Below are 15,000 nucleotides of genomic sequence, written 5' to 3'. Positions count from 1 at the left end.
AGTCGGATTATAATGAGTTAGCGAAAAGTAGTGGTTTTGATTGTTTGTTCTCAAATTGCATATAACAGAATAATAATTGACTGATAAAAAGCTTAAAGACGAATAACAATGGTGAATGAATATGTTGAGTTCTAGGGTTCATCAACCTATTCACATACAATAATCAATTAATCCACGAGTGAACATTATTTAAGTTATTATCTTCATTCATCCTTAAAACTGATATTATGTCTAATGATCAATCTAGAACCACCTCTACTGGTATGATATTCGATCTCTCAGAATAACTATAAAGATAAAGGGAATTAACCACGATGATTTATGAAAACTTCTTCAAAATCTCATCTCTGAGTATTAATCAACAAGTCAATGTAAAAACCTAGGGCAAAAGTATAAACCCTATCTCTCGATTGATAGTTCAACAATGATATAAAATAAAAGCAAGGTTTTTCATTGATAATAAAGCTTAAACAATTGTTCACAGGAATTAATCAAAGTAATTGCATCTTCATAGGTTAACTACTACCTTAAACTCAACACAATGGGGTTTAGCTCTCCATAGCCATGAAGAACACACAAGATTTCATGGAAGGATTCATCTTCATCAAGGGAATGTCTTCAATTGATGTTGAATTCTCCGTCGAAAGTTGTTTTCTGCTCTAGAATAGGATTGCTCTCTGAAATTCGTTCACCAAGGACTCCCTCTTATGAGAATTAGGGCTTCTATTTATAACAATTTATCCTTGTAACGCAACCATCACGCCTCGGCACGTATTGGCGCGGCGCGAACCCAAGTCAGAAGGGATGGCGCGTCTCGCTCCTTATTGGCGCGGCTTGACCTTTGTTTCACCTTCCTTCTTTGTGATTCTTCCTCTCTAGGAGCTCTACACCTGCGTGTTTCTTCGTCTTTACTTCTAAACTTCAATATCTGCACAAATAACACCCAAAGTGACGCAAGTTGTTCTACAATTAGCATCGAACCTCTAAAGTTCAATTCTAACTATAAAATCCTTAAAAAGCATAAGATATGTTCACTTCCAGCACAAAAGGTAGTTAATTTGACAAATGAAAACACTACTAATTCACTCCTAACATCCGACAGCCACAGTCAAAAGAAAAAGAAAACTTATATTCAAGATAGTATAAGGAGAGAATATATAGTATTAGTTTTATAACCTCATATCATAACAATATTCAAAAGGGAACCTTGAATCAGAAGGACGTCGTCTATCCTCCAATATCTGATAAGCCAAGTTCAATAACCATCTATATATTTCTTCACTAAAATATGTAGATTAAAAAGCCAGTTTGATTCAGACTATGAAAGAAATCTGTAAAGTAAATCTTGTTTCTACGAAATTGGGAAAATGAATGTCAAAACACTGAATTCGAATTTTGTTTAAACTGTGATGCAAAAATAACAAACATCTTCAAATTCATATCTTGTTTCTATAAAATTAAGGAGATGAATGTTTAAACACTGAATTCATGTTATATATCTTCAGGGAAAAATCATTTCAATATCAACTTAATACCTATGTTTTAGAAGTGCCGCCATGATCTCTCTCAACATCCTCCACAAGGGACACATGGTCTCTGAATCCTTTACTACATTTTGGGCACGCATCACATTAGTCGCACATTGGTTGCTGCTTCTTTCATGAACTTTCTGCACATGATCGACCAAAGAAGTTACTGAAGAAAACTTGGCACCACATTGAGGGTATTGCTCGACTGACCACTGCTATTGCTCTTTCCCCCAACATCAGTTAATGTCCCCCAGACTTGATTAATTTCAACACTCAACTTCGACATTCCAGCCTCAGCTGAAGCTCAAATATTGAAAGTAGCATTAAGAAAGCTCGTTGTCCACTTAGATATTAATACAGTGACATATTACTACAGTGACATCTTGCTTGTCATATTTTGTACACTGATGTTTGATATAACCTCGGTGCTCCAAACAATACACCTAAAATGGTTTGGGATAACACAGTTAGGTCAAACAAAAAGCTCTTAAGATTGAAAAAAAGGAAGAATAATAATCTATAAAAAAATCACCAAAATCTCATAGTTTGATGAGTTAGCATAGTCTTCACTACTTCATACAACACGGTGGCAATCTGAACATTCGTAACCATCACCGGCCTTCGAGAAATATCAGAAGAAGAATAATTAGAAATTGTAAATTCACATGATTCACACAACCTCCAAGAGCATGTTTAAGAAAAATCGAGCCTTATGGTTTTTTAGTAAATTCACCATCCTAGATTCTATTCTCATAGAAAGTTTGGTAGTACACTCTTGAGCAAATATAAGTGGACAACACCATTGATTAAGAAAAAACAACAATAACAACAACAATGGAAAAAGAAACAACTCTAGGATTCTCCAATTCAGTACCAATGGCAGCTCTAAGAATAGGCACAAGAACATCCAGTGAAGAAGGAACAATTTCACTATTCATAATATTCTCTTCATTTGGAAACTCAACAGTCCTTGTTGGTGCCCTTATCATCCTCTTTGAAGGTTGTCTAGAGATCTCAAAAGGACCTATTGTTCCACTGGCGCTAGCCATGTTTCTACCACCACCAGAAACACCACCTACAAAAACACCAAAACCAATGCAAGTTTATATTACAACTCAAAAAGCAAGTGGCGTCAATCGGGGAAATACACTTAAACTACGTTACTAAACCCATCTTAAGTTGTGAAATAATTCCATGTATGTATCTCATCCACACCAAACGTGAGCCTTAAGGGTCATTTCATGTAACACGGGACAAAATCGCTTCAGCGTAAATACAAGACAAAATTGTGTTTCTTGAAAATCTAGGTGATCTTTTGTTATGCCTACAAGATCTACTCATTTGGTTGATTAAAAGATTGTGCAGTAAAAAGGTGAAGTATGTCAAGTAATATTGGTTAAGAAAGTACTAAAGTTCTGATATTTGACATTGATGTAACATGACACGGGTATCAAGGAACATATTTGTGTGGTAAGAAAAATCAAAAGCAGCTAAAACCTAAGGGGCTGTTTGTTTTAGAAGAAGTAGATGCGAAAGAGGTAGCAAAGAGAGAAAGACCAAAGAGAGAGAACACTTCTCTCATTTGGAAGAGGAGAGAGAGAGTCTAAAATGAGTGATTTAATGTGGGGCACACACTTTTCTTTTTCTTCCCATACTTGCGAAGAAAGACGAGAGAAGCTTTGAAATTTGTTTTTGTTCCTATATTGCCCCTTATCTTTCAAATTAACAATTACCAATTTATTCACTTGTAAGTGAACATCTGTATGAGTATTGAAAAATGGTACGCTAATTTTCAACTTACATTTCTTTTATTTTTAATTTGTTTTGATAACTTATTATTTTTGTGTGATAATACTATATATTTTATTTACTAAAATCCAGTTTAAACAACCATTTAAATAATAAACTAATTTTGTAAACAAAACTAAGTAGCAATTAAGTTTATCATCTTATATACGTAATCATTAATAAATTTGGTCTAATTTATAAAACCAATAATAAAATTAAAATTAATACATTAATTTAATTGATTAATTAACTGAAATAATTAATTTTGGCCAATGTGCTTTTAACTTAAGAGTAATTTTGTACTTTTAAAAACAATAAACATATTTTTTTTATTATTTATTCTTTATTCTCTTATACTAATTAATACATCAAATGGACTCTATTTCTCTCATACTTCTTTCTTTTATCACTTTTTCTCATCTCTTTCTCTCTTTTGTAAAGGGTAATTTTGTCTTTTAAAAAATAATTACATTTCTTTCTCTTCTATTAATCTCATACTTCTCTTATAACAAACAATACATTAAATCTATTCTATTTCTCATCTTTTTCTCTCTTCTCTCACTCTCTCTTGCCTACTTTTCTCTTCACAACTTCTCTTCCAAAACCAAACACACCCTAAAGGAAAAAAGAAACCTGCGAATACAGCAGTCCTTGTGCCTAGGTGCACAGAGTTTCCATATGTAGCCGCTTTTAGGGACTGCTGCAGCTAGAAGATTCAAACTTAGTTGTGACAACATCGATATAACATATATGGACATCATTGATAGAAATTAGATGTGACAACATTGATATAACTTATATTGACAATAGTGATAAATATGATATATTAAAATACTTATGGAAAAGTACAAATAGTACAAACATAGTGCACGGGTAAAGTGATAACAATGCATTCTCCAACTAAACTATAACTTTTAATTCAAATTAGTTCAAGTTGTTGTAAATGTTAGTAATGACAAAATATTAGTAATAACAAATTAGTCAAACCAAAATATATATGGATTGCATAATTTAATCAAGCTTAGGCATGTTAGAGTATATATATGGATATAAACAGCATAATTGTCAAACCAAAATTAAACAAAGGACTGCTGATAAGCTAATCTATCAAGCTTTCTGTTAACTCATGGCCTTAACAGTTTTATTCTCTCATTCTCTAGCATACCTGACACTAGCATCAAGCATTTCCTTAAATACTGCTAATGCTTCATCCTCCCTCCTAGCTTTCCCATAAGCATTGATGAGTAAGGCATAACTAACCATGTCGAGTCTGAGATTAGCTCTTTGCTCTTTGATCTTTGTATCCCCTGCATGAAGAAATTAAAGTTAAGAATGCAGCAATTAATATATTTTACTTCATACAAAGATTATTGAAACCACTCCATGAATGTTTTGGAACCAACTTACACAACCCACAAAGCCAATTAACAACCTCGCAACAGGATCCTGAGGAGGTGTTATTCTAGGATCATAAACACTAAAAAACTTCCCTTTCTTAATAAGCGGAATAGCCCAATCCACAACCGATGGCGACGAATAAGCAACATCAATTGCTTTCCTTCCACTTATAATCACCAACAAAAAAAATCCCGAAACTAAAAACATCAATCTTAGTACTCACATTTAAAAAATCACATTAAGAAACAACTTTTTATTAACTTGAGTCATTAGTGTGAAAAGAGAAACACTATTTTTCACATTGAGCCATAGCCTGCATTTTCTTCACCTGAGTCCATTGCATCAATTCCAGTAGCGAATTGGTTTACACCCTTCCGGAAATATTCCTCACGTGTAGTTCCTGCCAAAATTTAGACCACTCATTACATTACCCAATCAAATAGCAACAATATTAATAACACAAATAAAAAATATCAGCATGTCAAATATAATCGGTTACCTTTTATTTACTTACAAATAATGTTTTAAACATTGAGTTATAGGTGAAAGTTCATAAAAACATTTTATCAAACATGGAAGGTGCAAAATTAAGGAAATCTAATTCACTAAGATGGAAAAAATAAAAATCATTCATACACTACGTATCAAGCTGTGAAACTATGTATCCTATACAATATAAAATTAGATATAATATTGGTGTAATCCAAGTTCACGAGGACCATATTCCGTATGAATATATACAATATGCAATCCAAGTTCCATGGTTATAATATTATGTTACCATTCACTGTGTGTTTCTTTTGTGAGTAAACAAATGAAAAGTATTATTATTAAATACTTGAAGTGATATCTAGGCTGCTTGCAGTGGTTCTGCTTCAAGATATTTTTACAAATCTGGGTAATAAAACGAAGCAAACAAACCAGCTACAACAACAACCATTTGTTAAATGGAAACGAAAAAACAACGAAAAATATGATGAACATGAAACCAGCGATAAACGAACATGAAAATGAACACCAACATCAACAAATCAGCGAAAAAACAGAACATAAAAAGGAGCATCAACAAAGACCTGAATTTGTGAATACGACTTGGTGGATATGTAAAATGAGATGAACATCAATATTTAACAACATTAGATAGTGTTTGGTCGCACAAATTTTTACCTGAGATGAAGTGGAAGGAATCCAGATCTGGATGAATGGAAGGAAGTTCTTTCTTGAGTTTGAGTTTGAGAAAAGTGATGAGAGAGAGGGAGACTGTACGATAAAGACGAGAGGGGGAAGAATAGTATAGTAGAAGAGCCATTGGTTTGAAAAAGAGGAGAAGAATTTTATCCGGTCATTTACATGTTCCAATTCCAAAATTTCAAAATGGTTTGAAAAAATAAGAGGGAAACATTGAAAATGGGATGTAGTTGTCACTTGGCATAATTCTTGGTTTTCATTGGACAACAAATGTGTATTTAGTCAATCTACTTAATCTAAATGTAAGGTTGTCATGATGACAACTTTTGCAACAACCCTAAACCTAACAATGACGTGTCATTCTAATATAACACTAATGCTGACGTGTCAATTTCTTAAAATTTCTAATATTAATTAACTATTTGTATTATAATATTTTGAAATAAATATTTAAATTATTTTTTACTTTTATAGTATTATAACTCAATAATTAAATACACGACTCCTTGAAAATTTAATATGTAACATTTTTATTCCTATTAAAAGATTAATAAAAAAATTATATTCTTATTATGAAGACAATATAATTTTAAGTAATATATATATATATATATATATATATATATATATATATATATATATATATATATATATATATATATATATATATATATATATATATATATATATATATATATATATATTATAAAAATAATTTATAAAGTTATTCGTAATTAAGTTTAAATATTGAAAACAATATTTTAAACATATTTTAGTAAAAAAAAATTCTAATATAATATAAATTTATAATAGTCTTTGTTATACTAAATAAAACTATAATAGTATTTGATATACTATATTTTTTGGTCTTATATTCTGTCACATTTTTATGAAGCACAAAATTATAATAATATTTTATATACTATATCTTTTGGTCTTATTTTCCGTCACATTTTTATAAGCAAAGATATTAAAAATTAGCTATTTTTATATAAATGTACGTATCCTTATTATAAAAGACAATATAATATAATTTTAAGAATAATAATCTATTTTGGTTTGAATTATTCTAAACATATAATACGTAAGTTTTTTCTATTCCATAACTTCCTATTATTATTAGTTTTTTTTAGTTTTTTATATTCATTAAAGATACCATTAAGTACTATTTTAATAGGTCCTTTGTGCAATATTTATTATTTATCAGTTATAATTTTTATAATGACTAATCAATTTTTAAAACATATAAATGCATTAATGTTTGACCGTTTTTTATTTGCATTATTACATTTTTAATTTAATGTTACACGGTTTTTTATTTCATTATTATATTTTCAATTTAATTGTTACACGGTTTTGTATTCTCACATTATTACATCCGTTATAAACTAAACATAATTCATATATAATTATGGGTCTGCATCCACCAACTTTTTGTGATCTTTCCCCAAATTTTATTCTGCACATAGTTTTTAGATTTTACATTTTATTTCCTGGCTCATTATTCTTCAATCAAACCATTAGCTTTTCTATATATTATGCTTCAACCATCATCCAAATAATTTCTAATTGACTATGTTATGGTCACCTAGATGTTCTATTGTTGGCTACAAATTTCTCACCGTTGACACTTAGACTTCCTTATATATTGGAAGTCATTATTTTTCAGCAATTTTCTCTTCAAATTGCTACAACTCCAATCACCTTCTTCCATCAATCTAAATCTAAAGGATACTACTATGCACTATAAGCAAATACCAAACAAAAATAGTTTTACTCTCCTTTTCAATTTCTCTTCTACATGTAATGGGAGATAGGCATTCCACCGTCAGGTGTGACCACTTTTTGCGATGATTGGTGTTAATAGCTTTTACTAAGATCTCTGGTGTGTGATTATTTTTCCACACACACAATCATAGCTTTGTACAAATATATAATTTTGTATTTTCACTTATTATAAATCCAAATATTTACATATGCCTTAAAATTTAGAACCACAATCAATTTCATTGAGCTGTTAAAGATTTAGAACATCTTCTATGATATATGAATGTCTAAACAAAATAACAAAACAAATATCTAAAAATTATTTAAAAATAATTTGGCCAAACAATATACATTGATGAGTATTATAATTTTAAAATGGAGTTTATATATCATTTAATATATCATTTTATTCTTTTTTCTTTTTGCTCGGGTAGATATTGATTTGCTATATTAATGTATGTTTAACAACTTTCTTTACTGAAATAAATTTGGTATGCAGTTAACACATGATATATAATTATCTATATTGATTTTTCATATTCTCCATCAAAATTAAAAAATTCATTACAATCACTAAGAAAAGTTTTACCACAATCAGAAAATTATTTTCTCCACTTACATAAATTAAATAAAAAAGTCATGTAAATGATTAAGAAACTTATATTTTAAATATTTTGTCTATTGCGTGTGAGATTTATAAAATATTTTATTTTATTTTTCCTGTTGCAATTAAAGTAAAATTTTAATTATTTCAATATTATACAATACTATAAACTTAAAAACAGACGAATGAGGTGTATTTAAAAGACAATTATTTTAGAAATGTCTTATCCCTTATTCAATTATTAAAAATGATATTATAGATGAATTCTATGTAATAATTCATAATACTTGAACTATTTACCTGATTGTGTTCAGTCAATGCAATATCTTAAATATTATTCATAAAGTTAATTATTATAAATTTAGAAAACTCCTATTTCTTTTGGTCAATCATTTTTATGTCACACTATTTCGCTAAGATGATAATTAATATATTCTAACCCAACGTTAATTTCAATGCATCTATGTCTACATTCGTTTGGCGTACAACCGCGCAACGCGCGGGTTTCAATCTAGTTACATAAAAGGGCATCAATCAGTGTAAATGAAAATTGAATTAAAGGGCAATATAGGATGTTTGGTGGTATGTCTCAATTTTAATTAAGTAGTTGAAGATAAGAGAAATATCAATTTCTTTTTTTGTTTTCAATCATGCCCTTATTTCTAACGTGTATTTCTTTTCATACTTCAACAACAAAATCAATTCATACATTCAATGGTTTAGTGTGATTTTATTATTTCTTATATGACTTTTAATCTTTTTTTTTTAGAATCTTTTTAATCATGTTTAACTAATATTAAATATATTGTGATTTTTTTACATGCTAGCTGGTTTGCTTTTCTTATAAAAACAAATCAATTTTATAAATTAAATTATTTTAAATAATTGAAATGGTAAAACCATTAGTTAAATTAAATTTATTAAATTATTGTGATTTTTAACTAAAATACATATTTAAATAGATATGATAGAAAAAGTAATTATAGAAAATTTTGTAGTATTAATTTTTATAATTTAAATGTATTTTTATCTTTTTAAAAATAATTACACTTTTCTTTCTTTTATTTCTCTAGTACTTCTCTTATAACAAACAATACATTAGTGGTGAATAGCCACCTTAATAAAATTTAAAAATGTTATGAGCATACTATGCAAGTATATTTATATACATATCTAAAATACACCACATTTATTTATTTGTAAGTAAGTGGTTCAATTCATTTGATAAAAAAATAGTACATAAATGTATCTCTGTATTTATAGAATGGTGAATTTGTATATACATTGGTAATATTTCTGAAAACACTTTGAACTCCTGAAAACATTTTTTATGTTACATTTTAATTAAATTCTTATTTATTTTGTTAAAAAAGAATTATTTTCTATTTTTTTTAATTAATAGTGATGTGAAATGACTTTTGAAGATGGTTCCCGAAAGTATGAGAGTGAGAGATAAAAACAAAAATACATAACCAGATGGGTCCAGAACTCTCACAATTCTTCTCAAACTCTCTAAAACCTTCTCCACCTTTCACACTCACTCACTCTATATATTCACATCTTTCACTTCCCACTCTCATCATCAACTGCAATCGATTCCATAATCCTACCAAGCAATTCTTGTCGCTCATTTCATCTCTTCATATTTTCCATAACAACTATGGCTCAGGCAGTGTCGTTGTCAACCATTGCTTCACCTATGCTGTCCCAAAAACCATGCAACTCTGTCAAAAGTACACTACCTTGCATGGCCTCATTTCCATTAAGTAAACAATTGCCGAGGCCAGGACTGAAAAATATGAGAGCTCAAGCTGGCGGTGGTGGTGATAACAAAGATAACTCCGTCGAAGTTCATCGTCTTAACAAAGAAGATCAACAAACTGCCGTAGAAAGAAAGCCTCGAAGAAGTGCCATCGACATTTCACCATTTGGTTTATTGGACCCATGGTCACCTATGAGAAGCATGCGCCAGATGCTGGACACAATGGACAGAATTTTCGAAGATGCCATGACGATTCCCGGAAGAAACATTGGAGGAGGTGAGATCCGTGTGCCTTAGGAAATCAAAGATGAAGAACATGAAATAAGAATGCGTTTTGATATGCCTGGTGTTTCTAAGGAGGATGTGAAGGTATCAGTTGAAGATGATGTTCTTGTCATAAGAAGTGACCATAAAGAGGAAAGTGGTGGAGAAGATTCATGGTCGAGAAAGAGTTATAGTTCTTATGATACAAAGCTCAAGCTTCCTGATAACTGCGAGAAAGATAAGGTTAAGGCTGAGTTGAAAGATGGTGTGCTTTATATTACTATTCCTAAGACTAAAGTTGAACGCAAGGTTATTGATGTTCAAGTTCAGCGATGATAGGCTTAAACTTGAAAAGTTGTGTGTTTATTATACTATCCTCCTCTATGAGAGCTGATGTGTATTTCCTTCTTGTTTTATCTATAAAAATATTTTGTCGAAATGTAGAATAAATAAGATCTATTACTGTTTTATAAATGTCTCCAAATGTCCAGTTTATATATTTTCTATGGATTTGGTTTTGATGGAATAACAATTAGTTTAGTAAAATTGGTAATGGTTATATGAATCTAATGATATATCTTAAGATATTGGTCGTATGGGATTTAATACAAGAAGGTTCCACTAACATATTAGATTTAATTTGAAAGAGTCTTTTATCCACAAAATTGTGATCCCTCTCTTTCTTCAAAACATATTTAGAATTTACATATTTAGCATTTCAAAAAGAATTTCAGCAACTGGCCAAAGTTCATTAGATATTTAAGACTTAGCAATTATCAACGTGACAAATTGTTTGCAACAATTTTTAACTAGTGAAGACGCACGATATTCAGATCAGCATAATTTAATAATAAAGACATTATGTTTGACATTAGAATCTTTCAACACCTGTTTTATCAGTTTAGAAAAACCTCCTTTTGTTTCCCTAAATTCAGCTCCAGCATTTAACCAAGAAGCACATGCTTGCTTCTCATTGATCTAGAAAAACAGACTATTTCTCAAGGCAAAACATCCATCAAAATTAGATATTTGCTTATTAAATTCAGTGATGTCCCCTTTATTAGGGTGTTTGAAGGACAATTTCTTGGATTGTTTTATCTACTCTTTAATAGGGATACCTTTCTAGGATAGAGATCCTACTGATTCAATGCTAGTGAATTCACATATTTCATCTTTTATTAATTCATCAGTCTACACATAAGATGTTCCAACATTGTCTATAACATCCACCTTTTCTTCAGAAACTGAGTCATTAAGGACTACACTTAGAAGTTCCATTGCATTTTTTTGTTTAGAATTACACTCTATAAACTCTGCTTTGGGTAGCATACCACAAAAATATTCTTTCATCTCTTATTGACTATTTGTCAGTTAGGTTATAACATTTATTTTCAAAGACATGAAAATGTTTGACTGTAGGTTTCTTTCCTTTCCATAATTCATGAGTTATTGAAGTACCTCCTCTCAAGGTCACCCTGTTATGAATATAGCATACAATATTCATAGCTTCAGACTTGAACTCATGTGGCAATTATTTAGCATGAAGCATGATCCCAACTGATTCTTGTATTGCTCTAGTCTTTTGTTCAATAGTTCCATCTTGTTGTGAAGAGAAATCATGACTAATATCTTCTGAAACACAAAATTAAGAGAATTTTGCATTCTTAAACTCCTTTTCATGGTAACTTCTGACTTTGATGATATGACTATTTCCATCCTCTTGAATCTCGTGGCATATGAATTCAAAAATTTCAAGAAGGTCTAATTTCTCTTTGAGAAATTTCATCCATGTAAAACCAGAAAAATCATCTATAACCACAAAGACATACTTTACTCTATCCAATCCTTATGTTGGTATTGGTCCTATTAAGTCCATGTGGAGAAGTTCCAATACTTTGGAGGTAATCTGATGTTGTAAAATTGGGTGTGACATTATGGTTTTCTTCTTTAATTCACACTCATTACAGACTTTCTTTTCTTTAATTTTGAGTCCTAGCATTCCTCTAATGACTTCTTTAAGTCTAGTGTCCTTCATTCTTTTGAACTAAAGGTGTCCAAGTTTCTGGTGACATAGCTTCACTTCATACTCATTGGTTGTTGAACATGTGGAAGTTATTTGAGATTCCAACAAGTAACAGTTGTCTTTAGACCTTATACCCTTCATAAGAACAACATCTCTCTCATATTTGACTAAGCACTCTGATTTGGAAAAATTTACCAACAACCTTTGACCGCATAGTTGACTGATGCTAATAAGATTAGCTGGTAGTCCTTTCACAAGAAGAACATCTTCTAACTTTGGAGATTCAACACTCATCAACTTTCCTACTCCATTGATTTTACCTTTAAAGCCATCACCAAATCTGACAGCACTTGTGGGGTGATACCTAATATCTACCAGTAATTTGCGAATGCCTATTATGTGTTTAAAGCATCCACTGTCAAAGTGCCAATCTTCTCTTTTTGTTCTTCTCAAGGTGGTATGAGCTATTAGGTTGGCATCTCTTTCCTTGACACTTCTTTTTTTGCTGACTTGACTAGCCTCAAAACAATAATGACCATACTCAGTATGACCATACTCGCCACAATAATGACATCTCCAAGTTGAGGAGTTGAAATTTGGAGCTTCATTAAGTCTGTCAAAATGTTGAAACATGTGGTTTGACATGTTGATCATTCTTTTCTTTTCAGCTAGAAAGAACTTTTCTGAAGGCTTTTTCTTTTGTTGAATATCAGAGTGATATTTGACTTTTGTGTCTAAAGTCTCTTGTATCATTTCATTTCCATTGTTCATCCTTTTTAAAGATTTTGTCAAGTTATAAAGCTTGAAATTTAATAAAGTTACCTCTTTTTGAAGATGAGAAACAGTGCACATAAGTTTCTTCTTTTTATTCTCCAGATTGACAATGATTTTTCTCTGTTCTTCTATTGTCTTGAGACTTCCTTCACATTTGTCACAGGTATCCTTGTAGGATACATTCAGGTCTTTATAGAGATCATTCTCATCACATGATTATACTTCATCTGCCCATCTGCGAGAAAGAGACATTACCAATTTGGCAGTTTCGGGAGTAGACTCATCTTCTGACTCATCATCATCAGGCCAAGATGCAGTCAATCCCTTTTTTCAGATTCTTGAGATAGGTTTTACATTCTGGTATAATGTGGCCAAATCTTTCACACTCATAGCATTGAACGCCTTTGTTCTGATTAGACTTCTCTTTAGGTCTATTATTATTTTGAGAATCATTATTCCTGATGTAAGATGAGATGTTCCTGACATATGGTCTTCCTCTTCTATCCAACCTCTTCAAAATTTTATTAAAATGCTTCCAAGTAACACAATGGCATTCGTCAGTCCTTCCTCAATATCTAGATCAGCTTAATCTATTTCATCTTCAATACTGGATACAACGACTATTCCTTTGTTCTTTTTCTCAGACTTGTCACTAATAGCCAACTCAAAAGTTTGAATTGAGCCAACAAGTTCATCAACCCTCATGGTGCTGATGTCATGAGTTTCTTCAATGGTTGTCACCTTCATGTCAAATTTCCTAGGTAGAGACCTAAGAATTTTTCTTACAAGTTTTTCTTCTGACATCTTCTCTCCCAAGGAACTAGATCCATTTGCAATTTCAAGAATCTTCATATGTTATTGTTGGATAGTCTCATCATTATTCATCTTCAAATTTTCAAACATGGAAGTGAGAAGCTAAAGCCTAGACATCTTTACTTTGGACGTGCCTTCATAACTTGTCATAAGGATTTTCCAAGCATCCTTGGCTATCGTACAGGTGTTGATCAACCTGAAAACATTCTTGTCTACTCCCTTGAATAGAGCATTTAGAGCATTGGAGTTCCCGAGAGAAGATTTGTCTTCCTCATCAGACCAATATTCTTCAGGTTTTAAGGACACATTCTCTTCTTTATCCTTAATAATAGGATGTTCCCATCCTTTTAAAAGAACCTTCTAAGCTTTGTTGTCCATGGATTTCAGAAAAGCCACCATTCTGACTTTCCACCAGTCATAATTAGAACCATCCAACAGATGTGGTATGTTGTTGTATCCTCTTTCTTTATCCATAGTACCATAAATTATTCTCCCTGGAGCTTACCCAACAAACAGAACATGGTGCCTGCTCTGATGCCAATTGAAATTTTGGCACTTACACAATAGATATCAAGATAGATGTCCTAACAACATACAATGTCATGACATATGTTATAAGATCTGCTGACTAACATCCCTATTATCAAACTGAAAACAAAATGCAGAAAGATAAATAACACAGTAATTGTTAACCCAGTTCAGTGCAACAACACTTAATCCGTGGGCTTCCAAGCCAAGAAGGAAATATACTATCAGACAGTTCATATTGTTTTTTATCCTTGAAATATTTGATTGAAAAATATGATAAGCTAGGATATTCAGCTACTCATTACAGGCGCGGGCTTAAGCTTTCAATCACTACAATGATAAACACAACCACACAACCCGTGACCAAAGAAAACAAATAAGAGATTACACTTTCAAATAAGAACAATACTTGATCTTTCTTAAAAGCTTTGATCAAGAAAATACTCAACTCTCTTACTTAAAAGCTTCAAGAGTGAGAACACACGTCCACCTCAATGTATCAGAAGATACATGAGTGACACAAAAGAAAGAACACACGAAGAACTTGAAAGACTCCTAAAAC

The 15,000-nt window shown here is 31.1% G+C and overlaps 3 protein-coding genes across 3 annotated transcripts; 2 read left to right on the top strand and 1 right to left on the bottom strand.

Annotated features, from left to right (window-relative positions):
* Positions 1 to 4,396: 4,396 nt before the first annotated feature.
* On the bottom strand, positions 4,397 to 6,045 carry LOC131655606 (pentatricopeptide repeat-containing protein At3g59040-like). The gene is made up of 3 exons (XM_058925443.1): positions 5,883 to 6,045; positions 5,044 to 5,115; positions 4,397 to 4,624 (listed from the first exon to the last, which is right to left on the bottom strand). The coding sequence occupies exons 1-3, from the start codon at positions 6,022 to 6,024 to the stop codon at positions 4,467 to 4,469; spliced, it is 372 nt and encodes a 123-aa protein (XP_058781426.1). The 5' UTR covers positions 6,025 to 6,045; the 3' UTR covers positions 4,397 to 4,466.
* A 3,804-nt stretch (positions 6,046 to 9,849) lies between these two features.
* Positions 9,850 to 10,739, top strand: LOC131655604 (small heat shock protein, chloroplastic-like). The gene has a single exon (XM_058925441.1). It carries the CDS (start codon positions 9,935 to 9,937, stop codon positions 10,331 to 10,333), a length of 399 nt encoding a protein of 132 aa, XP_058781424.1. The 5' UTR covers positions 9,850 to 9,934; the 3' UTR covers positions 10,334 to 10,739.
* LOC131655605 (small heat shock protein, chloroplastic-like) lies at positions 10,364 to 10,739 on the top strand. Its single transcript, XM_058925442.1, has one exon. The coding sequence runs from the start codon at positions 10,364 to 10,366 to the stop codon at positions 10,634 to 10,636; it is 273 nt and encodes a 90-aa protein (XP_058781425.1). The 3' UTR covers positions 10,637 to 10,739.
* Positions 10,740 to 15,000: the final 4,261 nt, after the last annotated feature.

Source organism: Vicia villosa, linkage group LG3 (assembly GCF_029867415.1).
Source record: "Vicia villosa cultivar HV-30 ecotype Madison, WI linkage group LG3, Vvil1.0, whole genome shotgun sequence".
Lineage (NCBI taxonomy): Eukaryota > Viridiplantae > Streptophyta > Magnoliopsida > Fabales > Fabaceae > Vicia > Vicia villosa.
The sequence above is the reverse complement of the archived record's forward strand: the minus strand, read 5'-3'. Positions and strand labels throughout refer to the sequence as shown.

Bases quoted from the DNA above. Each gene is read 5' to 3' on its own strand.
- LOC131655605 (XM_058925442.1), top strand. From the start codon at position 10,364: ATGCGTTTTGATATGCCTGGTGTTTCTAAGGAGGATGTGAAGGTATCA.
- LOC131655604 (XM_058925441.1), top strand. From the start codon at position 9,935: ATGGCTCAGGCAGTGTCGTTGTCAACCATTGCTTCACCTATGCTGTCC.
- LOC131655606 (XM_058925443.1), bottom strand. From the start codon at position 6,024: ATGGCTCTTCTACTATACTATTCTTCCCCCTCTCGTCTTTATCGTACA. The intron at 5,116-5,882 runs GTAAAAATTTGT...AAATTTTGGCAG, and splicing joins TTCCTTCCACTTCATCTCAG to GAACTACACGTGAGGAATAT. The intron at 4,625-5,043 runs GTGAAGAAAATG...TTCTTCATGCAG, and splicing joins AATTGATGCAATGGACTCAG to GGGATACAAAGATCAAAGAG.